Raw genomic sequence first — 26,756 nt, forward strand, 5'->3', positions numbered from 1 at the left:
CCACCACCTTTGGCTTTACATTAAAGATCTTTAGCCACAATCCGAAGTGGGGTGGGATGCGGAGTAAGGCCTCGCAAGCGACAATGAATGCCGAGATGTTGAGGAAGGAGTTGGGGGCCAGATCGTGGAAATCCACCCCGTAGTAGAACATGAGTCCGCGGACAAATGGGTGAAGAGGAAATCCCAATCCGTGGACGAAGTGAGGGATGAATACCACCATCTCATGGGGTTTTGGGGTGGGGATGATTGCTACCTCTTGAGCACTGTGTTGGTTTTCCCTTGAAGAGGAAAGGGTGATGCAGCAAAGTAGCGTAAGTATTTCCCTCAGTTTTTGAGAACCAAGGTATCAATCCAGTAGGAGGCTACGTGCGGGTCCCTCGCACCTACACAAAACAAATAAATCCTCGCAACCAACGCGATAAGGGGTTGTCAATCCCTTCACAGTCACTTACGAGAGTGAGATCTGATAGATATAATAGGATAACATTTTTGGTATTTTTGTGATAAAGATGCAAAGTAAAATAAGAGCAAAGTAAAAAGCAAAGGCAATAACAAAGTGTTGGAAGATTAATATGATGAAGATAGACCCGGGGGCCATAGGTTTCACTAGTGGCTTCTCTCAAGAGCATAAGTATTTTACGGTGGGTGAACGAATTACTGTTGAGCAATTGACAGAATTGAGCATAGTTATGAGAATATCTAGGTATGATCATGTATATAGGCATCACGTTCGAGACAAGTAGACCGACTCCTGCCTGCACCTACTACTATTACTCCACTCATCGACCGCTATCCAGCATGCATCTAGAGTATTAAGTTCATGAAAACAGAGTAACGCCTTAAGCAAGATGACATGATGTAGAGGGATAAATTCATGCAATATGATAAAAACCCCATCTTGTTATCCTCGATGGCAACAATACAATACGTGCCTTGCTGCCCCTGCTGTCATTGGGAAAGGACACCGCAAGATTGAACCCAAAGCTAAGCACTTCTCCCATTGCAAGAAAGATCAATCTAGTAGGCCAAACCAAACTGATAATTCGAAGAGACTTGCAAAGATAACCAATCATACATAAAAGAATTCAGAGAAGATTCAAATATTGTTCATAGATAAACTTGATCATAAACCCACAATTCATCAGTCTCAACAAACACACCACAAAAAGAAGATTACATCAAATAGATCTCCACGAGAGACGGGGGGAACATTGTATTGAGATCCAAAAAGAGAGAAGAAGCCATCTAGCTACTAACTATGGACCCGAAGGTCTGAGGTAAACTACTCACACTTCATCGGAGAGGCTATGGTGTTGATGTAGAAGCCCTCTGTGATGGGTGCCCCCTCCGGCGGAGCTCTGGAACAGGCCCCAAGATGGGATCTCGTGGGTACAGAAGGTTGCGGCGGTGGAATTAGGTTTTTGGCTCCGTATCTGATCGTTTGGGGGTACGTAGGTATATATAGGAGGAAGAAGTACGTCGGTGGAGCAACGTGGGGCCCATGAGGGTGGAGGGCACGCCCTGGGGGGGCGGGCGCGCCCCCCTACCTCGTGGCCTCCTGGAAGCATCTCTTACGTAGGGTCCAAGTCTCCTGGATCATGTTCGTTCCAAAAATCACGCTCCCGAAGGTTTCATTCCGTTTGGACTCCGTTTGATATTCTTTTTCTGCGAAACTCTGAAATAGGCAAAACAACAACAATTCTGGGCTGGGCCTTCGGTTAATAGGTTAGTCCCAAAAATAATATAAAAGTGGATAATAAAGCCCAATATTGTCCAAAAAGTAGATAATATAGCATGGAGCAATCAAAAATTATAGATACGTTGGAGACGTATCAATGATCTGCCCCTGGGCTGGAAGCCGGTGGGCGATTTCCGGGGCTAAGTACCCGGCCTCCCGGGGCTTGGTGATATCCTTCTCCTTGAAGGAGGAAACCATCCACTTTCCCTGCGCTCCGGACATGACTGGAGTACTTTCTTGAGACGGAAAGGATGAGAACTTGGGCGCTGGAGCTCGAGAATGGGTGGGCAGAGAGAGAGAGAAGGCGTGGGTAGAAAGGGGTGAATCCTTATCTCCATATAAAGGCAGCGAATATAAAGCCCAATATTGTCCAGAAAAGTAGATAATATAGCATGGAGCAATCAAAAATTATAGATATGTTGGAGAAGTATCAAGCATCCCCAAGCTTAATTCCTGCTCGTCCTCGAGTAGGTAAATGATAAAAACAGAATTTTTGATGCAGAGTGCTACTTGGCATAATTTCAATGCAATTCTTCTTAATTGTGGTATGAATATTCAGATCCGAAAGATTCAAGATAAAAGTTCATATTGACATAAAAATAATAATACTTCAAGCATACTAACTAAGCAATTATGTCCTCTCAAAATAACATGGCCAAAGAAAGTTCATCCCTACAAAATCATATAGTTTAGTCATGCTCCATTTTCGTCACACAAGAATGCTCTCATCATGCACAGCCCCGATGACAAGCCAAGCAATTGTTTCATACTTTAGTAATCTCAAACCTATAAACTTTCACGCAATATATGAGCGCGAGCCATGGACATAGCACTATGGGTGGAATAGAGTATGATGATGGGGGTTATGTGGAGAAGACAAAAAGGAGAAAGTCTCACATCAATGAGGCTAATCAATGAGCTATGGAGATGCCCATCGATTGATGTTAATGCAAGGAGTAGGGATTGCCATGCAACGGATGCACTACAGCTATAAATGTATGAAAGCTCAACAAAAGAAACTAAGTGGGTGTGCATCCAACTTGCTTGCTCACGAAGACCTAGGGCACTTGAGGAGGCCCATTGTTGGAATATACAAGCCAAGTTCTATAATGAAAAATTCCCACTAGTATATGAAAGTGATAAAACAAGAGACTCTCTATCATGAAGATTATGGTGCTACTTTGAAGCACAAGTGTGGCAAAGGATAGTAGCATTGTCCCTTCTCTCTTTTTCTCTCATTTTTTTGGGCCTTCTCTTTTTTATGGCCTTTCTCTCTCTCTTTTTTATTCCTCACTTGGGACAATGCTCTAGAAAATGATGATCATCACACTTCTATTTATTTACAACTCAATGATTACAACTTGATACTAGAACAAAGTATGACTCTATACGAATGCCTCCGGCGGTGTACCGGGATATGCAATGAATCAAGAGTGACATGTATGAAAGAATTATGAACGGTAGCTTTGCCACAAATACTATGTCAACTACATGATCATGCTAAGCAATATGGCAATGATGAATGAGTCATGATAAACGGAATGGTGGAAAGTTGCATGGCAATATATCTCGGAATGGCTATGGAAATGCCATAATAGGTAGGTATGGTGGCTGTTTTGAGGAAGATATAAGGAGGTTTATGTGTGAAAGAGCGTATCATATCACGGGGTTTGGATGCACCGGCGAAGTTTGCACCAACTCTCAATGTGAGAAAGGGCAATGCACAGTACCGAAGAGGCTAGCAATGATGGAAGGGTGAGAGTGCGTATAATCCATGGACTCAACATTAGTCATAAAGAACTCACATACTTATTGCAAAAATCTACAAGTCGTAAAAAACCAAGCACTACGCGCATGCTCCTAGGGGGATAGATTGGTAGGAAAAGACCATCGCTCGTCCCCGACCGCCACTCATAAGGAGGACAATCAAAGAACACCTCATGTTTCATATTTGTTACATAATGTTTACCATACGTGCATGCTACGGGACTTGCAAACTTCAACACAAGCATTTCTAAAATTCACAACTACTCAACTAGCACGACTTTGATATTATTACCTCCATATCTCAAAACAATCATCAAGCATCAAACTTCTCTTAGTATTCAACACACTCATAAGAAAGTTTTTACTAATCTTGAATACCTAGCATATTAGGATTATTTAAGCAAATTACCATGCTATTTAAGACTCTCAAAATAATCTAAGTGAAGCATGAGAGATCAATAGTTTCTACAAAACAAATCCACCACCGTGCTCTAAAAGATATAAGTGAAGTACTAGAGCAAAACTATATAACTCGAAAGATATAAGTGAAGCACATAGAGTATTCTAATAATTTCCAAATCATGTATGGCTCTCTCAAAAGGTGTGTACAGCAAGGATGAATGTGGTAAACTAAAAATCAAAGACTCAAATCATACAAGACGCTCCAAGCAAAACACATATCATGTGGTGAATAAAAATATAGCTCCAAGTAAAGTTACCGATGGAAGTAGACGAAAGAGGGGATGCCTTTCGGGGCATCCCCAAGCTTTCGCTTTTTGGTGTCCTTAGATTATCTTGGGGGTGCCATGGGCATCCCCAAGCTTAGGCTCTTGCCACTCCTTGTTCCATAATCCATCAAAATCTTTCACCCAAAACTTGAAAACTTCACAACACAAAATTCAACAGAAATCTCGTGAGCTCCGTTAGCGAAAGAAAACAAAAGACCACTTCAAGGTACTGTAATGAACTCATTCTTTATTTATATTGGTGTTAAACCTACTGTATTCCAACTTCTCTATGGTTTATAAACTATTTTACTAGCCATAGATTCATCAAAATAAGCTTACGTAGGGTCCAAGTCTCCTCGATCATGTTCGTTCCAAAAATCACGCTCCCGAAGGTTTCATTCCGTTTGGACTCCGTTTGATATTCTTTTTCTGCAAAACTCTGAAATAGGCAAAAAAACAGCAATTCTGGGTTGGGCCTCCGGTTAATAGGTTAGTCCCAAAAATAATATAAAAGTGGATAATAAAGCCCAATATTGTCCAAAAAAGTAGATAATATAGCATGGAGCAATCAAAAATTATAGATACGTTGGAGACGTATCAATGATCTGCCCCTGGGCTGGAAGCCGGTGGGCGATTTCCGGGGCTAAGTACCCGGCCTCCCGGGGCTTGGTGATATCCTTCTCCTTGAAGGAGGAAACCATCCACTTGCCCCGCGCTCCGGACATGACTGGAGTACTTTCTTGAGACGGAAAGGATGAGAACTTGGGTACTGGAGCTCGAGAATGGGTGGGCAGAGAGAGAAGGCGTGGGTAGAAAGGGGTGAATCCTTATCTCCTTATAAAGGCAGCGAATATCAAGCGCCTCCCCACTCGCCTTAAAACTCGCCTGTTTCCCAAGGGCCGTGCAGACGGCGCGGTTGGATTACCCACGCCCGTATTGATGAGAATCCCGTAATAAGGGGACATGATCTCTGCTTTGACAAGATGTGCCAATGAAACCGCATCTCAAAACATGGAGCGGCAGGCCGAAAAACGTTTCGAAATCATGACCGGGTGGTGACGTGGTGTCACGCTACAAAAAGTTGTCAGTAGATTGGACTCGTGAAATATTATACTCTCTGCGGTTGTGTGTGGTACTTGTTTTGCGGAGCCGGACACGTTCTTTGTGTTTGAAGGCTGTTTTGGAGTATTTGGAGGAGGAACCCGCCTTGCAATGCCGAAGACAATCTGTGCGCCGGACACCTCGTCATTGAAGCCTGGTTCAGGGGCTACTGAGGGAGTCCTGGACTAAGGGGTCCTCGGGCGTCCGGCCTATTGGACATGGGCCGGACTGATGGGCTGTGAAGATACAAAACCGAAGACTCTCACCCGTGTCCGGATGGGACTCTCCTTGGCGTGGAAGGCAAGCTTGGCGTCCGGATATGAAGATTCCTTTCTCTGTAACCGACTTTGTACAACCCTGGTCCCCTCCGGTGTCTATATAAACCGGAGGGTTTAGTCCATAGGGACAATCATAATCATACAGGCTAGACTTCTAGTTTTAGCCATTACGATCTCGTGGTAGATCAACTCTTGTAATACTCATATTCATCAAGATCAATCAAGCAGGAAGTAGGGTATTACCTCCATAGAGAGGGCCCGAACTTGGGTAAACATCGTGTCCCCTGTCTCCTGTTACCATCGACCTTAGACGCACAGTTCGGGACCCCCTACCCGAGATCCGCCGGTTTTGACACCGACACCAGCCAGTTGGGGTGTTTGATTTCTCTAATGAATTCGGCCTCAAGCGGCTTGGCTAGCTCTTCACCTATAGCTTGACGTTTGGGCTCCGAGAACCATCAGAGCGCTTGTTTGACAAGTTTCGAGCCTTTAATTATATGCAGGTTGTGCCCGGCTAGGTTGCGCGGGATTCCTGGCATGTCAGAGGCAAGCTAGGCGAAAATATCCCAATTTTCCCCAAGGAAATTACGCAGGGCTTTGTCAACCTCAGGTACCAGTTGTGCACCGATGGATGTCGTCTTGTTTGGGTTCGTTGGATGCACCTGAAATTTGACGATTTCAACGGCTGGTTTGAACGAAGTTGATTTGGATCTTTTGTCGAGGATGACATCGTCCCTGTCGACCGTGGCCCAAAGTGCTGTCAACTCCTCGGCCGTGAAGGTCTCGGCCAGTGACTCGAGGGCGAGTGATGGTGTTTTATTTTTGGCTCGTGGTGCTTTGTCAGGATTACTTGATATAGCGATCACCCCGTTCAGGCCCGACATCTTATGCTTCATGTACCTGTAATTTGGGATAGCATGGAATTTTGAAAAGGCGTCACGTCCCGGCAAGGTGTGGTAACAACTTTGGAAGGGTACAATGTGGAAGGTCAACTCCTCGGATCGGTAGTTCTCAAAAGTTCCGAAGACCACATCGAGGGTGATCTTTCCGTTGCATCGCGCCTCTTTTCCAAGGATTATTCTCTTAAATGTAGTATAACTCCGTTCGATGCGTGATTTATCGATTTGCATCTTGTCCAAGGTATCATCATAGATGAGGTTTAGACTGCTGCCACCGTTCATTAGGACCTTGCGGAGTCGACACCCACCTACGATGGGATCGAGGACCAGGGTGACCGGACATCGGTATAAGCCATACTTCGACCTATCCTGTTGTTCGAAGGTGATTGGTGTGTCTAACCACGAATCCGAGCTTGTGATATGGTAGACTTAGCTTAGCTCCTGAAGGGCTCTCTTCCTCTGGCCTTTTGAAGTGTAAGTTTCATAGATCATTAGGATCTTGTCTTCGTCCGAAGAAGTTGCCGGATACTTATGACTCTGCGTGTTCCCGACCAACGAGGGCTTCTACTTTCTTAGCCACCTGTTGCACCACCCAGCAGTCTCGAAGGCTGTGATTTGGGCTGGTGTTTAATAGGACAGAGTGGATTGGGCATGGCTTGTCCAGTAGATCATCGAGGGCTACTTTGGTTCCTGTGACAGGCTTCTTTCTTTTATATGATGGTTCAACTATCGCGGGGCGACGAAGGTTCTCCCCCTGGCACGTTTGCCTATCACGCTTTAGTCTTTCGGTGCAGATCGAGTCTGCTTTCTCCTTTTGAGCTAGTCACGCGTCCTCAATGGCGCAAAATTTTGACACCAGGTCCGATAACTCAGAGAAGGTCTGAACGTGACGTCGGGCAATGGCGTTTAAAATGCCTTCGTCTTTGCAATTAAGCTGAAAGGCTGCTAACATATCTGAATCATGACAATCTGGTATCTTATTCTTGATGAACAAGAACCTGGTCCAGAATTGTCGCATTGTTTCATCAGACTTTTGTTTTATGTAGATTAGATCCCAGACATGGGGGTGCCTGGATTACTCAGGCAATATCTGATGTGGGGGTGAGTGGGATCAAAAGATCGATTGCAGCGGCTCGTGGGCTTGAAGCCTCGGCTAGTTGGTCCCTTGAGGGGTGTGCCAATGACGAGCCGGCTAAATTAGTTTTGAGATCTGAGTTCTCAGCTCCTTTTGACAAGCTGACTTTACGGTCTTCCATTAAATGGTACTTCGGCACTTGATCCTCTTCTACACAGGGGTCTTTGGTCGAAGTGGGGGAAGAAGAGCGAGGCTTGGGAGTTGACTCCAGCTTATCACGCCTCCGCTCTTAATGGAGGACGTGCGATCTATTGATGGGAGATTCAGGTGGGGAGGCCATGCCGTGAAGGCTTTTCTCTTTAACCGATGCTTCCATTGATCTTTTTCGATCACATAGCGGGGCTCTCAATGAAATGACCAATGTCGGTACTAAAATCGGCATATCTCGGGTAGGGGGCCCCAAGCTATGGATCTCGGATCGATGGGAACATGAGACGAAGGGGACATTATTTACCCAGGTTCAGGCCCTCTCGAAGAGGTAAAGCCATACGTCCTGCTTTGCTTGTATTGATGATGATGTATCGAGTACATGCTTGATGAAAAATTGACACCGTCAACAGGTTCCAAGCTGACGACTGAAGACGACATGCAACTTAGATGGCCCAAGATGGGGCCAAGCTTAAAGACCAGTTCAGGGGCCCTTGAATAGTCGCCCACACACCTCTCTACGACCCCGTCTATTCGGCTATTCCTGTTCTACACGACGGACGGAGACGGACCGACGACGAGTAGAGGTTGACCTGGGCGCATGCCTGGCGGCTGTGGAGCCGTAGCGAATCCTTCCGATTTTAAAGGAACGGTTTGCATCATAACCTGCTTAATTATCCCTTCATTCATAATTAGATGAGATTGCTAACTGATTTGAAGATTGATAGACTTGTTAGGGCTCAAATTTTAAGGTCTGGGTGTGGGTAATTGGTCATTGGTGACGATCATGAGTTCATGAATGTTGTCTTTTGTCAAAATATTCGTTCTAAATAGTTAATGTTAACTTCAAAATTTTAATCATAAATTTCATAGATGAGGAGGTTTGTGGCTAACAGATCAAGCACTCCAAATGTGACTAAGATGTAATCAGAAACAAAGTAGAGCCACAACCATCACCTAGCGTTGCTAACGAGTTTAATCCAAATGAGATTGAGTGTGTTTCAGGAAACAGGCAGAAATTTGTGAGTATCCTCCTGATATCCAACATATACCAATATAATTTTTGGTTCAGAAGTTTGATGATATTTTATATGTTGTACATCCAAACACCCGACATCTGTTTCACCCTATGGCTCAAACTTGCCCAGACTCCAGAAAATTTCTGGCTTCGCCACTGGGTATGTGTTAGGGTATTTGTAGACAAACTTCATAAGTAGACAATCATTTTGTGTAGCTAGATTTATTATGCTATGACCACCAAATTCCTTAGGTTTGCAAACATATTTCCACACAATAAGGCATTTGGACCCAGTACATGATTCTTTTGTAGCCTAGGAAAGGTTCTCCTAATAGCATCCAAAGCTTTGATCATTTATTTGGAAGTTCAAGACTGACATAAAATATGTTGCAAGTGAGTCTAAAACTGAAGAAACTAGGACAAGTCTACTGGTATGCGACAACAATTTGGCACACCACCCAAGGAGATAGCTCATGCAATTTCTGATTATGGGCTGGAAGTTTATGCGGCGAGAGAGGTAGGACAAGGTAAGTTTGGGGGATGTTAGAGGTGGCACAAGCAAGGGTTTTGGCGATCGGGGCAACGATTTGCTATCAACATGTAATGAGACAAACATTCTCTTGCAAAGTTTTATGTTGAGCCTGGTGGAGGGAACAAAATCATCAAGGATATGTTTCAGTTGGAGAGTCGCGTTAGAGGAGGCATGAGCGATGATTAGGGGTTCGTCCATGTACTGAAGAACAAATGGAGGGAGAAAGGGGGTATACCGGATGGCACAAGCTATTCTTCGAGGGTTGGTCGCTTTTAGTATCATCTGTTGTAAGACATCAACTAAAATGATAAAGTGTAGGTGATAAAAGGATCACCCTGTGGTAGGTTGTTCTTGCAGGGGATCCAGTCACCAAGGGCGCTGTTTAGGAGGACAAAAGTTTTGCCACAAGTGAGAATGCCTTCTATCCAAGGGTAGAAGCGAGTGGGGAAGCCACGCTGGCACAAGATAAGAAGGAGGGAGTACCATGATATAGAATCAAATGCCTACCTAAAATCGAGTTTGAACACCATGGTCTTGGCTTTGCACTTGTGGCAGCAGTTCAGATAAATCGGCGATCCATCTGCTAGATAGAAATCTCGTTTGGCCACCATGGACTAGTAGGGGGATGTATTGTTTTAATCTATTCATTTGTAGCTTAGCGATGGCTTAATGGGATAATTTTGGATGGCTATAGGTCGGAACGCGTCAGTCGTGCGTGCCTCCTCTTTTGTAGACAGAAGGATCATGAATGAGCAGTTCAAACGTTCAGTAGCAGAAGTTGAGTTTGCAAAGTCTCAGAAAAGGGGGTGATAAGGTGTTTGAGACTAGGCCCGAAGTGTTTGTAGAATGCGGGGCCAAAGCCATCGATGCCAGGGTTGGCATTCAGGTTCATGTGGAGAGCGCTTCTTTGATCTCATCGACGGTGAAAGGCAGGTCGAGATGCCTGAGTTAGGGGATAGGTACATGGTAGATGTCAAGGAGATTAAAATTTTGGAAGCGGGGGTGCATGCCTAGCAAGTCTTGATATGCTTTTAAGAATGAGTGATTTGTGATCGTGTGAGAAGTAGTTTGTGCCTTGGTTGTGAAGCACATGGATCTTCCTAAAATGTTGGGAGGCCGAGACATGGAAAAACTTTGTATTCTTGTCATCGGAAATGGCACATCTAATTTTCGCCCATTGTTTTAAAAGGAGCATTCTATGGCAGATGGCTCTTTGAAGACCGAGCTTCACTACTTTTCGTTTGATCTTGAAAGTGGTGAGAGATCATTGTTCTTCTTTAGCATCAAGGAGGCTAATGACATGTTTGCAGCGCTCTCTCTTATGTGGGTTGGGCTTATGGATTTGGACCAACATTTTAGGCGGGAGCGGCATGTTTGAAGGGTGCGGGCCAGAATGGCAGAAGTAGACTTATGTGTGGGGCCATTGGATTGGCAGGCTTGGGCCACAATTTGGTGACAGGATGGGAGAAGGCCCAAAAATGTTCAAACCGAAATTGGCGGGAGCGAAGAATGGAGGTGGACAATGTGACTACGAGTGGCACATGATCAGAGGTGACACAAGATAGCTTGGTGAGGCTAGAGTTAGGGAAGGCGGAGTTCCATGCTAAGTTAAAAAGGTATGGTCGATGCGTTCATGAACCGGGGTTTCTCTGTTGTTTGTCATGCAAATTAGTTGTGTCGTTGTGATGGAAATTGGTGTTGTTCTTCTTATGTGGGTAACGAATGAGGTTAAAATCTCCTAGAACTAACTAGGGAATGTGATCGGGAGGGGCGGTGTTTCTAGTTCATTTAGGAACACCGATAGATTCTTGCAGAAGTATGATGTGTTGCTTAAGAGATATCAGAGAGGATTTCCTTGCATCTATCGGCATCACCCAAACCCCTTACATTATTCATTCATTGGAGGTTCTACTATTGGAGCTTTATCAAGAAATTAATCAAATTCTCTTTTTGTCTTGGTCCTGGAGGCAATGCTCGTGTTCTATCAAGCTTCTTTCGAACTCATAGGTCATAGCTCCAAAATGAGTAGCTGCTAGTTGAGGTACTATTTTCTCCTCTTATTCTTCATACTCCCTGCAATAAGGTTGACTCTTGAATCCCAGAAAATGGAAGATTCCTTTTTCTTGTCCAAACTTGAGTGAAAGGTTGCCCTTCTCCAATTATGTGGAAAGCCGTATTCGATGAAAATCCCATGTATGACTAGTCGGTGTTTACACCTGGTGGCGATACCCTCGCTCCAAGCTAGAGCTCCTCCAACAGGCTACGAAGAATGGGCCGGCGACCACACACTCGGGCTCAGGGAGGGAGAGGACTTCGACACTGGACTCCGCCGTCCGTCGCATGGGGCTTTGCCTAGCGGCCCCACCTTCGGCGACGTTTGGACGAAACGAGCATGAGAGGGAAGAAAACTTTATTCCACCCGTGCTTAGAGTCCAACACAATGGAGGCACCCCCTCAGTTTTTTCTTGAATTAGTAGAGTACTTGAAAAAAAGTGCGTTCATCACCCCAAAAAAAAGTGCGTTCACAGCAGCGGAGGGTCACGCTGTGTGTGCGCGTGTTTGCAGCAGAGAAAGAGAGGGGTCCGAGTCTGAGTGACCTGTTGACCTCCGCCATGGCCGTCCTCCCGACCCGAAATTAGTTTTTGTTTTCCTTCCTCGGTCCCCTGCCGTCCACATCTCTCCCTCCTCACTTCCTCCCCTGCTGCTGAGAGTGAGAAAAACCCTCGCTCCTTGCTTTCCCTCCTCTCCTCGTCCTCGTCGGCATCGCCCGCTGCCATCCGCGGAGGCCCTCGTCGTCGCGCTTGCGCATACCCGGCCGCCGACGATTAGGTAGGTAATCGCACTGTCTCCTCTGCTCTCCCGCATGCCTTGTGTTGAGGCAACAAAAAGCTCGCTCGCGTTTGATTTACGGCTTGACTGATGAACTTTGGGGCCGGCGAATCGATCCGGATTCAGAGTTGGATATCTCGGATCTATTTTTTTGATCGGCTAGGGTTTGGGGGAACTTGATTTTGGGTTGCTCCGTCACGCCGATCTGTATACATGGGCTCAATTTCTTTCTTCTACCGTTATTATAGGCTTTCCTTTAGCAGGACCCGTATGCACCAAAGGATTGGTATCTCTGTTGGTGTTGCTCTCCTTTTGGAAACATGTCGCTGCAGTGGAGAAGTGGGGAAATTTTTGTAGCAGAAAACAGTGAAAACATTTTTTGAGCAATTTTTTTTTGTGGGAAATGCTTTTATAGTGTTATCTTGTAGCTTGAATATTCAATGCATTCATTATTTCGTTATTGAATTAGAGTTTTCATATCTCTGTTCATTTGGACAGAAAGAAACACAAGTCTATTCTACATTTTGCCTGGGTTTCCTCCGATCTATCGGGCAACGGCCTTCTTAATTAGTGACACAAGGCAAAGCAGTGAAAGCTGTTCTATTTTTAGCCTCCTTTCCCTTTCTGTATTGAGCTGGAGCAAAATAGCTTCAAGAATCATATTGGTTGGTGGTTCCATCTTCCATGTAGCATTTATTTTTGAAGTTTGTACGATTATGGCCATAGTGGTAAGTATGTGCTGCCGAGTGAACTTCAGCTCGTTAGTATTTCCATTTTTGTTTGCGCCGGAATAACGTATATCTTGACTGATGAACTTTGGGGCAAATCCGGATTCAATCCGCTAGGGTTTGGGGCTGATGAACGCCGGAATACCACCGAGTTGGATATCTAGGATCTCCTTTTTTTTTTTTGAAAGAAAGGGGGTTGCCCCCCCCCCCCCCCCCCCCTGCCCCATTTTTATAGAATGAAGCAGAATCTAGGATCTCCATTTTTATTTGCTAGGGTTTCGGGTCTTGGAGGAACATGTGCCATTCCCCGCTGATTTTGGATTGCTACGTCACGCCGATTACTAGGCTCATAGCCATAGGCCAGTTTGTTCTGTCGTTAGTCTTTTAGCAGGACTCCTATGCACCAAAGGATTGGTATCTCCTTTGGGAAACGCTGGTGAACTTGAAGTCATTAGTCATTAGAAACTCTGTTGGCATGTTTTATTAACCACACTGCTTTGTGCAAAACATAAGTGCTTTTGATTCAGGCTTTTGTTGAATTTTTCTGCCAATTTGAAGGACACTGACGGTTACATCTATTACGGAATTTGTTCTGGTCCCTTATGCTTTAAGTTCGACTATGTTAGTTACTCTGTTTTGTGCCAAAAGTATATGCTGCTGAGCCAACAACGTCAGCTCTTTACTATTTCAGTTTTTTGTTTGTGCCGGAATAGCGCACATCTTAACTGATGAACTTTGGGCAAACCCGGATTGAATCTGGTAGGGTTTGGGGCTGATTAACGCCGGAATATCACTGAGCTGGATATCCAGGATCTTATTAGGGTTTCTGCCGATTTGTAGACATGGGCCCAATTTCTTTCTTCTTCCGCTAGGCTTTCTTTTAGAGGACTCCTATGCACCAAAGGAGGATTGGTATCTCTTTTGGTCTCCTTCGGGAAACATGCCGCTGCAGTGCGGAAGTGGGGAGAAGGGGGGAATTTTTGTAGCAGCAAACAGTGAAAACATTTTGTGAGCAAAGAAATGGGGGAAATACTTTTGCAGTGTTATCCTAGCTTGAATATTCAATGCATTCATTATTTCCTTGTTGAATTAGAGTTTACATTTCTCTGTTCATTTGGACAGAAACAAAGAAAAGTTGATTCTAGGTTTTGCCTGGGTTTCCTCTGATTAATCGCGGAACAACCTTCTTAATTAATGCCGCAAGGCAAAGCTTTTTGTCTTTGTTTCCTGAAAATATCAACAGTGAAAACTGCTCTATTTTTAGCCTCCTTTCCTTTTCTGTATTGAGATGGAGCAAAAGCAGTAAGAATCATATTGGTTTGTGGTTCCATGTAGCATTTATTTTTGAAGTTTGGACGACCGTAGTGGTAAGTATGTGCTGCTGAGGGAACGTCAGCTCGTTAGTATTTCCCTTTTTTGTTTGCGACGGAATAGCGTACATCTTGACTGATGAACTTTGGGGCAAATTCAGATTCAATCCACTGGGGTTTGGAGCTGATGAGCGCCGGAATACCACCGACTTGGACATCCAGAATATTATTTTTGATCGATCGGCTAGGGTTTGGGGCCTTGGGGGAACTTCCGCTGTTCCCTTTCGCCCGCTATTTTGGGTTGCTCCCTCACACTGATTACTAGGCTTGTAGCCATGGGCTCAGTTTCTTCTGTCATTAGTATTTTAGCAGGACTCCTATGCACCAAAGGATTGATACCTCCTTTGGCAAGCATGCCGCTGCAGTGTGAAAGTGGGCTTCAGATGTACAATGCTTTTTCTCTGTTATTGCGAAAAAGGGGGAACTTTTTGAGAAAAAGGGTTTTGTTACCTTTTTAGCTTGAATACTGAATGTGTTCCTTATGTTCCTATCAAATTAGAGTTTTTATTTATCTTTCCATTTGGACAGAAAGAAACAGCTGTTGATTCTAGGTTTTTCCCGGTTTTCCTCTGATTAATCAGGCAGCAACCTTCTTAATTAATGATACAAGCCAAAGCTTTTGCCTCTGTTTATTGGAAAATGCCAAGAGTGATACTGAGAACTATTCTATTTTTCCCTTTAGCTTCCTTTCCCTGTTTTGTATTGAGAAGGAGCCAAATAATAATAAGAATCATATTTTTGGTGGTTGCACATAGCATTTTTTTTTATGTTTGTATGATTATGAGCATAGTGGTAAGTTGAAAACAGACATTAATGAGACAAATTTTTACGCAGACAGTACCAAGCTCGTGCTCTCCTGCCTGTCATGATGATCATCTGTGGTAAGTATGAACTTTTGTTTTGTCCATTTATAAACTTTATCATTTTTTAAATCACACATGTACAACTGGACATGCTCAATATTTTCCTGGCCTAATTTACATGCTGGCTAAATTCTAAAGAATTTTATTTTCTATGCATCTGCTTATTTTTCACGAGTCATGACTACATAATATTATTCCACTGCCAAGATATTGCCTCGGACCTTCTGATATCAGTTAATAGCGTCATACCTTAATTACAAAAGCTCTCAGATTCAAGTATTTTTTGTATAAAGTGGTCAGTTACGTTTTCTTTTGAATCCTTCATTATGGTTTAGATCCTAGCTGGTTATGTTGTGATTGTTCACTTTACTTTTTTTCTTTGTATAATATGACATTGATTATAGTAAAAATATTTCACTAATCCGTGGCTTGCTTTATTAGCCACATTGCTTTATGCAGAAAATATGTGGTCTTGATTCAGGCTTTTGTTAAATATGTGCCTTATTTCTTTTACATTGCACATGCTATTTTTTGGATCTCAAAAGCTTATGGTTGGATGCGGTACAAAATAGAGAAGTTATATGTACTTTTGGTATCATTGAAACTTTATTTCAAGCTGTAAACATTGTGAATTGTTATGCTTCATAGTAGTAAATATATGAAGAAAAAGTTGTAAAACTTGTTAGAAAATATTTATTGTTGCAACTGTTTTTTGCATTTAATTCGTCTGCGTATGACATCTAGTATCCTTGTGGCCTTGCTTGCACTCCCTCCACTTGGGTTTATTAGGCCTATTAACCAAAACTCAAGGACAAACGATGCGTAATTTCAGAGAATAGCAACAACCAACGAAATCGCTGGCAGTTTTGCATGGAGCTGACTGCATGGTTCACTTTTGCATGCAACTAATCCAGCACTAGCTAGCATTTACAATGCGCAGCCAGTTGCCTGGTAAGTTTTTTGCATGCCACTAACAGGGCGCATGACCCAACCAATCAAGCGCACATCCAGCGGTGAGATCGAGGAAAGCAACTGTGTACATCTAGCGACCTTGAAAAATCATGTGGCTGCTGGCTCGTCGGACGTGTAAACCTGTACGGAGGTAGTAGTATCTTTATCTCTACTTTAGATGACAGAATCATTTATTTTACATCCATCGATTATCAGAATTGTTCACTCAACCTGCCTAACTTATAGAAACTAGTAAGAAGCAGCAGTAGCTGGCATGGTTGGTGATGAGGTTAAGTGCAAATGAATGTAGACGACAACGACTTTGCCAATGGAGGTGGGTTGCTTAATCGCTTTAGAGTTTTTATGGGAAGTTCACAGTGGAGCTTGAAGAACACAGGTCATTGATGAGTGGACTGCACAGGGACTACGACAAGAACTTGGAGTTTGGGGAGGTGTCTGTTCCAAGGCGATAGCTGACAACAATACCGCCTCATCATATACCGCCTATGGTAGGACTAGGGTTCCTACCGGGCCTCCGGCGTAGATTGTATGGACAAGGGGGAGGAGGACGAGGGCTGGAGCGGGCGCGCCGGCGATGAGACGCCGTCGCGGCTAGGGTTAGGTGCTCCTCCAGGTCGCCGGCCGTGAGCTGCTGCTGAAGAAGGACGGCGTCGTCGGCCGTCGCAGTGGCGCGGCGAATGTCGGCGAAGAGACCGAACGTCGGCCCAGAGCGGATGCACAGGGCCGCCCGGCGGACTCGTCGGTGGAGGAAGCAAGGTCGGAGTCGCGACGGGACAGCGCGTCGGCCACGATGTTAAGACGGCCCGGCCGATACTCGACGGAGAAGTCGAAGCCGAAGAGCTTGCTGATCCACTGGTGCTGCGGCACGGTCGACAACCGTTGGTCCAGCAAGAACTTCAGGCTATAGTGGTCCGTGCGAATGTGGAAGGACCGTCCCCACAAGTACGGCCGCCAATGACGAACGACATGTACAAGGCCAATTAGCTCCCGCTCGTATGCCGCCAGCTTAAGATGGCGTGGAGCAAAAGGCCGGCTGAAGAAAGCGAGGGGCCCATCGCCCTGATGAAGCACGGTGCCGAACCCGGCGCCCGAGGCGTCACAGTCCACCACGAACGGGCGGTCGAAGTCGGGCATCTGGAGGACGGGGCCCGTCGTGAGGGCCCCCTTGAGGGCCTCGAACGCCGTCGTCGCCTCGTCGTCCCAGGTGAAAGCGTCTCGGCGAAGCAACCGCGTGAGGGGCGCCGCGATGAGCCCGAACTCTCGGATAAATTTCCGGTAGTAGCCGGCGAGGCCGAGGAACCCATGGAGAGCCCGCGGCGAGTGAGGCGTCGGCCATGCAGAGACGGCCGCCACCTTGTCGGCGTCCATAGCCACCTCGTCGGCCGAGATGACATGGCCGAGGTAGGCGACGGTAGGTGTCCCGAACGAGCACTTCGAGCGCTTAAGGTGGAGGTGGTGCGCCCGAAGCTCGTTGAAGACGATGGCGACGTGCTGGAGGTGCTCGGCCCAGGTGGCGCTGTAGATAAGAATGTCATCAAAGAAAACAAGCACAAACCGCCGTAAGTAGGGTCGAAGGACGTCGTTCATCAGGGCCTGGAAAGTCGCCGGGGCGTTGGCGAGGCCGAAGGGCATCACCAAGAACTCGAAGTGGCCATGGTGGGTGCGAAACGCCGTCTTGGCGATGTCGTCTGGATGCATGCGCACCTGATGATAGCCCGACCGGAGATCGAGCTTGGTGAAGAAGCGCGCCCCATGGAGCTCATCCAAGAGCTCGTCGACCACCGGTATAGGGAACTTGTCCTTGAGCGTGAGCGCGTTGAGGGCGCGATAGTCGATGCAGAAACGCCACGTGTCGTCCGACTTACGGACGAGAAGCACCGGCGCGGAGAAGGGCGACGTGGAGATCCGGATGATGCCTGCCGCGAGCATAAGGGCACACTGTCGCTCCAGCTCATCCTTCTGTAGCTGAGGGTAGCGGTAGGGCCGAACCGCCACGGGGGTGGAGCCCGGTACGAGGTGAATATGATGGTCGTACACCCGGGCGGGTGGAAGACCCCGTGGCTCGTTGAAGAGGTCGATGTGCTGCTGCAGAAGGGGATCCAGCAGGGGGTGCTCGGCCTCCTGGGATGCGGCGGCCAGCTGGAGGTGTGGTACGGCTGGCGCGGCGCCCCCAAGGCCGTCCCACCGGATGCGGCGGCCCAGTCGCCAGAACGTCATCGAGAGTCCGTCGAAGTCCCACAGGATGGGCCCGAGGGTCCGGAGAAAATCCACCCCGAGGATGAAGTCGAAGCAGCCGAGGTCGATGCCTGCACATGTAATGGAGAAGTGCTCGCCACCGATGGAGATGGGAACGTCGCGGGCGAGCCCATGGCACCGGAGGCGATCGCCGTTTGCCACCGTGATCCGCAGGCGCTCCCCGCCCGTGGTCGGCAGTGCTAGCCGACGCATGGTCGCCGCGGGCAGGAAGTTATGGTTGGAGCCAGTATCCAGCAGGGCCACCAGCCGCTCGCCATGGACCGTCACCGGTAACAACATGGTCCGCTCGCCACGGATGCCGGCGAGAGCGTGGAGGGAGACGACGCACGCCGTCGCCATGGAATCCGCGGGCGTGTCCGCGGCCGCCGCGGTTGGTGGCTCGTCGGTCGAGTCGTCCGCCTCGGTGTAGTCGACCGTCTCCAAGTAAAATAGGCGGGGGCAGACATGGGTCGGCGTGTAGGGCTCATCACAGTTGAAGCAGAGGCCCTGACGGCGACGCTCCTGCTGCTCGGCCGGTGACAACCGACGGAAGGTCCGGGTGGTGGCCGGAGGTGCGGTCGTCGTGGCTGGAGGAAGCCGGCCCGGTGATGGTGGATTCGGCGCTGGTCGACTGGGATGGCGGCCGCCCCGGCCGGCCGGTTGCTGCAGCGCCTGAGCCCGCTGTTCGAAGGCCCGGGCGTAGTACATGGCCGTCTGGAGGTCGGGGGGATCCCGGAGCTCGACGTCCACGCGAATATGGTCCGGTAATCCGCCCACAAATAACTCGGCACGCTGAGTCGCGGAGACGCCCGGCGCATGGCATGCCAGGGCCTGGAAGCGGTCGGCGTAGTCCTGCACCGTGGATGTGAAAGGCAAGCGGCCGAGGGCTGCCAGTCGGCTCCCGCTGATAGGAGGCCCGAACCGGAGGAGACAAAGCTCCCGGAAGCGCTCCCATGGTGGCATGCCGCCCTTGTCCTGCTCGAGGGCGTAGTACCAAGTCTGCGCCGCGCCTCGGAGATGATAGGACGCGAGCCAGGTACGATCCGAAGCGAGCGTCCGCTGCCCTCGAAAGAACTGCTCGCGCTGGTTGAGCCAGTTAAGGGGGTCCTCCGTGCCGTCGTAAGTGGCGAAGTCCAGTTTGGCGAAGCGAGGGGGTGTCGGGCCACCGTGCCCGGGAGCTGCAGTCAACGGTAGTGCGTTTGCCGGGTCGGGGATCTCTGGGGCGTAGTTCGCCGAGCTGGAGGGACGGTCAAATCGGAGGGAGGGCATCGGGTGTTCCGGCGCCGTAGTATACACCGAGTCCGGAGACGAGCCGGCCGCCCACGCGGGAATCGGCGATGGCGAGAGCGGAAATTGCACCTGGTGAAGGGGCCGGCCAGTAGGTCGGGACGCGGGTGGTGGTGCTGTCGATGGCGGCGGCGCTTGGTGGTGCCGATGCACCGTCGCCTGCGTTGTGGGGGGCGGAGGTGGCGCTGGGAAGAACTGCTGAGGCGGGCCCCCCAGCGATGCGGTGGCGGTCGGCCACGCTGGCCAAGGCGTTCCCGCGGCCGGGTAGTGCGGCAGCAGGAGCGGCGGCGGAGGCGCCCCTCCGTAGGGCGCCTGGAAGGCCGGGGCGGGCCACTGTAGCGGCGGCGGCCCATAGGCGGTGGTGGCGGCGCTCGGCGGCGGGGGCTGGTTCCAGGCGAGGTAGAGGGTGATGCCCCGGACGGCTTGGACGAGCTCTCGCAGGGTGCCCGACACCTCCTCGGGCGTAAGGAGCGGGGGCGGATCCGCCGTGGTGGTGGTCGTCGCTGGCGCGGTGGTGGTGATGGTCCCGGACGTGATCGCCTTCATCGGCGAGGAGGTGGCCGGCGGCAGCGGTGGTGGGGCGGAGGTGGATGGCAGCGGCGGCGGTGATGGAGGAAGCGACATGATCGGCCTGGTGTCTCTGGATACCAAATTGGTAGGACTAGGGTTCCTACCGGGCCTCCGGCGTAGATTGTATGGACAAGGGGGAGGAGGACGAGGGCGGGAGCGGGCACGCCGGCGATGAGACGCCGTCGCGGCTAGGGTTAGGTGCGGCGGCTAGGGTTCCGGCTCCTTGGGGAGCCGGGCAACAGAAGATTATAATATCTTTATTGCTTGCCTCAAACGGTGTCTTACAACTAGTATTTATAACTTTAGCCTAAGATAACTTGCCTAATATAACTTGCCTAAGATAACTTATGGGTCAAGCCCCTAATACTAATGCCCGGTGGGCCTCTTTCTGGTATAGACCAAACCGGTCATAACAGCCTAATAGGATGTTGGTATCAGTGAAAAACGAGGTATTTAGGTTAATGGGGTTATTTGCAGTTGTATAGTCGTGGAAGTAATTTAAGCGGTTTTAGAGTTGAGGGTTTAAAACAGACTCAGCGGACAGTTAGAGACCAAAACTTCACTGTTCCCTTTTTCTAGCAAAAAGAATCAAGAAATGGGCATTACATCATTCAAGAAATACATGATTAAACAATGAAGAATCTGCAGTATAACTGAACTGGGAAAGAAGGTAGAGAGAAATCTGATGTATTACTAAAAAAGGCTTCTGCCCCGCTTTATACATAAAGCAACACAGCCAAACTGATATAAAGTTATGAGGAGAACCTCTTAGAAAGCAGATCAAAGGTAAAAAGCAAAAGTATAGGAGCAGCCACACCCTACCACAAAATGACCTAGACTACTGACAAGAAAAGTAATCGGGCCACCGTGGAAAACCGCTGGACCTCGATGCACCGCTCACACCAAGCTATCGTCGGGGAGAGCCCCCTGCCCTCCCACTCCGGAGCGAACAGCGCGATTCCTACTTGCGGATAGCGAGGACCATGAGTGGTGCCAACAAGGACCTGTGTAAAAGATGAGAAGGCAAGCGAGGCTGCCACACGCTAGAGTCAAAGAAGCCTCAAGATAGGATCCAAACTTGCCCGCCGATGATGACATGGCACGACCGGAAGGAACCTAGACTCCACGTCAATGCCTCAAGAGAGTGACGGCGCAACACGTCACTATCGCCGAGACCGAAGAGTGGTCAAGGGTTTTCACCTGGAGCTCTGGCGCAGGGAAAGGGACCACATGACGCCTTTAAGAGGGACGTGACACCCACGAGCATCGTCGTCGCCGATGCTGGTGTGCAAAGTTTTCGCTCAGAGCCTCTCACCCACGCCATAGGAGGAATCACGAGCACCAACCCACCCCAAGGGCCGGCCTGTCACCACCAAAAACAGACCTCCAGGGTAGGATAGCCACCACAGCCGAAGCACCACTAGTACCAAGATCACCCACCGCCACATCACTCGCCGCCCACACAACCAAAGAGTGCAACCACCACCGCCGCCAAGAAACCTGCTGAAAGGCAAACCAGATGGACCACCACCTGGAGCCGCCACCCCGACATCCAAGTAACCCAACACCCTAGCCTCACAGTTGGCCGACATGGATATGCCCGTCGGAGAAGACATGCCACGACCCCCTTCGGAGCCCCCCACCTATCAGCAACAAGACCAAGCAAGGCCAAAACGCCCGACGATGGGAACACACTACCCACGAGCGAAAGATGGCGACCATGGCCAACCATCCGGTTCAACAACCCCAGAACTATGCAGGGCCGGCGCGGGTACCTTGGGCAACCCGTCCCTAGCACAAGGTGGAGCAAGGTAGCCGTCGGTCCCCTGGCCCCAGGTGTGGCAAGGTACCCACCGGCGCCCCTGGCCATGACTACGTCGCGAGGTGGTCGGCATCCACGACCCCCATGGTTGCGACCCTGACTCGGACGGAGAGCCCCACCGGCCCCTAGGCCGAGGCAAGCTGCATGTCGATGAGCCCCCAGTCCAAGGCGAGGCACAACGCCGTCCCTCCTGGTCGCGAGCACCTCCTCTGCCCGAGGCGGCCAACTTTTGAGGCGCAATGGGAAAGCCTCACCGGCAGCAACCTATACTAGGGTTAGAAGGAGACGGGACTGCGAGACCGTCCCGCCGCCGCCAACCCACGCCGGGCCTTTGGCCGGCAGGGACGACCCGTGACGGCAAGAGGAGAGGGGAGAGAAGGTTGCGCCAGCGGCGAGGGGATTGGGAACTGCTTGAGTCACCCCTTGGGGACGACTTGGGGGCGGGGTGAGGAGCATTTTGAGATGGGTTTATAGGCAAGAGGAATCTGATGTATTAAGGGATTCCACTCACTGAAGTCAGTGACGAAGATCACAATTTCTTTTTCCTTTTGTAGCGGGTGGATCGATTTATAATCATGCTATGCTATTAGTTGTCATTGTCCTTTTTTCATCTCGAACACCTATCTAATTGCGTGTCGTTGTGCAGTAGGCGCCAAATAAGGCACATAGTACAATTTACCAACTGTGGAGCTTTAATTGTCCTTAATTTGTTTTTTGGCAAATTACCTTGAAATCAGTATTGTAGCCAACCTGTCGAAGGGTTCCTCCTCGAAACACAAAGGATAATGTTTGAAGGACAATAAAACAACTGGGAAAGATACAAAGAGAAGATGAAGAGAGGTTTAATCGGAATCTAGTGGAAAACCAAGTTGTTACTCTGCTGGGATTTTATCTGGAATCTGGGAAATTGAACCCTGCTGGGATTGCTCTCGGATCAGTTCAACACATATTTGTTGAAACTGATATGTCACATGTTTAGCCTATGGACTATCTAATGAAGTCTAAAACACATGCATTACATTTTGAGTGCTAATGGCCTTTCATGTTAGTAACAGTGGCTAAAAATTATGAGATTGCTGCCTTTTGAGTTAATTTTGTTATGTTAGGGTCGCAAGAAAGTGAGCATTGTTCTTTGGTTGCTTGTTAGGCATGTACAATCGTTGATAAGAGGGTCTTATCTTATACCTTGCATGTCATTTAGAGAGGACAAAACATATGATGCAGTGGATTATCTCTTAGTGCCATCTCTAGCAATTAATGTTTGCGTGCTCCTAAATTTGTGGGATGTTTAAAATTAAATTAGAACGTCTATAACTAAGAGATGACATCTTGTAAAATGGATATAATTGTCTTATCTTCCTTACTAAGAGATCATCTCTTAGCTGGAGAAGACATACCTTTTTTTTTTCTCATTTCTCTCTCTTCCAACTCAGCAATTATCCTAGGTGGCATTGCTAAGATAGCACCATTGTACACACCCTTATGTAGCAAAAAAGTTCATGCTGTTCTTCTGTTTTAGAATGTACTCATAAAATTTCTTGATCATAATTTTGTGTTTGTTTGGTGCAGGTTGACGAGTTACTTTCTTTGGTCTACTGCTTGCTCTTTGTTGTCTGGAAGTAGTATATCTCACTCCAGACTACCACCATGAATCTCCATAATAATTGTCAGCAAGAACAGCTATCGGGCTCAAATTCTGCAAGACCGCAAACATTTTGGACCATCTGTCCAGCTTGTGACACCAAATATCAGTACCACCATGCAAGTTCACAGAAAACTGTCCGCTGCCAAAGTTGCTCGAAGGCCTTTATAGCACATGTTTTAACTGACCAACCTGTTCCTTGTGGTCCAGAGCAATCTGTGTGGAAAAATGCAGGAGTATTTTCAGAAATTAGATTGCTTCAGAAGTTCAAACCTGGGCAGATCTGGGCTCTCTACAGTGACATAGATAAGTATCCCAATTGCTATGCCTTAATAGAGAAAGTTGAGCCGGAGAATAATGAAGTACGGACAAGATGGCTTGAAGTTTGTCCCGATGGAGAGTTGGAGAAAATATCTATAGAAGATCGAACTGTCGGGTGTGGAACCTATAAGGTTGGCAACACTGATGGTATTATGATTTACACTGACATGAAATCCTTTTCTCATCGTGTAAATGCGATATTCACTGGTAGAAGGAACTCTTATGAAATATATCCTAGGAAAGATGAAGTTTGGGCACTTCTGAAGGGATGGGATATCGGTTGGAGTTCAGATGCTCACAATCAAAAGAAATACAAGTATGAAGTTGTTCAGGTCCTCTCTGATTTCACAACTGGCACTAGCATCACCGTCATGCCGCTTGTCAAGATAAAAGTCTTTGTTAGCTTATTTATGCAGTCTAAAGAGGCTACTCCATATCTGATACGGCAGGATGATACAATATGGTTCTCGCATTGTATCCCGTACCGTTTGATGGGTGCAGCTGAAAGTGAAGGTATTCCAGAAGGAGCTCTCGAACTTGATCCTGCTGCGCTTCCCCTTAACTTGGAGCAGCCTCATGTTCGTGTTGTTTCAGAAAGCAGGTCGGTAAAGGGCTCGGAGTTTGATGCCGCATATGCTGGTTCGTCCAGAGGAAATAAGTCTCACAAGGAATCTGAAGGGGTTGGGAAGAGGCAGCATGCTACATGCATGAATGCAGGGATCTTTGCAAAGACATCGGTGGTAGAGAACAGAGACCATAACACTCCATCTACTGTAGAAGGTATGGATGCTGCTGAAGAATCTGACCACGTGCAAGCGAAAGTATTATGTCCTGAATTTTTTGACTTTGACCAACTTCGAGATGTAAGTCGGTTTAGACGCAACCAGATCTGGGCTGTCTATGATACTAAATGCTGTATACCAAGATTTTATGCTCGAATTACAAAGGTAACAAGGGCCCCAAAGTTTGAGGTACACTTTGTTTCGCTGGAATTTGATCCCAGAAATAAAGCAGAGGTGGCATGGTCACGTGGGGAACTGCCTGTTGCTTGTGGACATTTTATGCATGGAGCATCACACACAGCTAAAGAAACTAAGATCTTCTCCCAGATCATTTCCTATGAGAAAAGCAGGACAAGAGCCTCGTTTGAGATATATCCTAAGAAAGGTGAAGTTTGGGCCCTTTTCAAGGGATGGGACATTGGCTGGAGTTCGGACACTAAAAACCACACAGACTTTAAGTATGAAGTTGTTCAGGTTGTCTCTGATTTCACGACAAGCACTAGCATCATTGCCATGCCGCTCGTAAAAGTAAAAGGCTTTGTTAGCTTATTTACGGGGTTGGAAGAGGCAACCCCGTACGTGATACCGCAGGATAACACACTAAGGTTTTCACATTGTGTCCCTTACCGTTGGATGGAGGGGACTGAAAGAGATGGCATTCCAGAAGGAGCTGTTGAACTTGATCCTGATGCGCTTCCCCCTAACTTGGAAGATGCTTTTGCTTCTGTTGTTCCAGAAAGCAGTTACACTCAATTTGCTGTAGAAGGTACTGATGTTTATGCGGAATCTGATGATATCATCCAGGCAGAATTTGAATGTGCTGAATCTGAATTCCATGAATTTACTGAAATGAGATCGCTTAACAAGTTCGAACCTGGGCAAATCTGGGCTCTCTACAATGATATAGATAGGTTCCCCAATTACTATGCCGGCATAAGGAAAGTCGATCTCAAGAATAATAAAGTACAAGTGAGATGGCTTTATGTCTCTCCTCGGGGAGAGGAGGAGAAAAGATTGGTCAACGAAGATCGCCCTGTTGGCTGTGGAATCTTTACGGTTTTCGGTGAAAATGATGCTATTAAGACTTACACTGGTACAAAAGCATTTTCTCATCCTGTATGTAGTAGACCAACTGGTAGAGAGAAAGAATTTGAAATTATTCCTCTTCCTCGTGAGATCTGGGCCGTTTACAAGGACTGGAGGGCTGGATGGACTGCGCGCGATTTTAAAAATTGTGACTATGAATTGGTGGAGATATTAACCCATACGGACTCGTCCATACAAGTTAAGCTGTTGAGAAAGGTGGATGGTCACAGGACAGTATTTAGAAGAGAGCCATCTGTGGAAACGATATGTAAGGATGAGTACTTAAAGTTCTCTCACCAGATCCCTCGCTTCCATCTGACAAATGAAAAAGGAGGCAAGCTTCTAGGCTGTTTGGAGCTTGATCCTTTCTCGGTGCCAGAGAGGTTTCTCGGCATTGATTCAGTGTGAGATAACCCTGTTCATGGTGGCTCTTTGGATGGCTCTCTTTTCGAAGGAATTACAAGACTGAAGGTTGTGCGGAAGTTGATCAAACCGTGTTTCATGCTGCCCGTAGTTCTCCATGTTCCAATGATGTTATGATGTGCTTGTTTACTCTTCCTGCAGCCGGTGCCTCTAAAATCTAGTTAGAGGCCTGACATTTGTTGCAGCTGTTGTTATTTTTTACTTTTGGTCTGGTTATTGAACTGACACTCTTCCTTCGCTCGTAGTTTATAACCTGTAGTAGTATGATTTAACTGTGATGGATTCTGGATGGGATCTGCCTACCTCAACTTGTTTGAGACTAAAGGCTTTGTTGTTGTTGTTGTTGTTGTGCACATCATCATTTTTGTGTGGCTCATTGTGCATGTCATTGATGGTACAAACAATTCATGTGTGAGATCACTATTGATGGAGTAGCACCCTGCACAACCAAACCATGTGGGTTTTTCATTTTACTGTAATCAC

General features: G+C 47.6%; 1 protein-coding gene and 1 pseudogene across 1 annotated transcript; one reads left to right on the plus strand and one right to left on the minus strand.

Annotated features, from left to right (window-relative positions):
• Positions 1-11,927: 11,927 nt before the first annotated feature.
• On the plus strand, positions 11,928-26,634 carry LOC109761550 (uncharacterized). The gene is made up of 3 exons (XM_020320371.4): positions 11,928-12,172; positions 15,105-15,151; positions 23,589-26,634. Exon 3 carries the CDS (start codon positions 23,667-23,669, stop codon positions 26,256-26,258), a length of 2,592 nt encoding a protein of 863 aa, XP_020175960.2. The 5' UTR covers positions 11,928-12,172; positions 15,105-15,151; positions 23,589-23,666; the 3' UTR covers positions 26,259-26,634.
• LOC141040699 (uncharacterized) lies at positions 16,703-20,251 on the minus strand (annotated as a pseudogene).
• Positions 26,635-26,756: the final 122 nt, after the last annotated feature.

This window comes from Aegilops tauschii, chromosome 2 (assembly GCF_002575655.3).
Source record: "Aegilops tauschii subsp. strangulata cultivar AL8/78 chromosome 2, Aet v6.0, whole genome shotgun sequence".
Classification (NCBI taxonomy): domain Eukaryota; kingdom Viridiplantae; phylum Streptophyta; class Magnoliopsida; order Poales; family Poaceae; genus Aegilops; species Aegilops tauschii.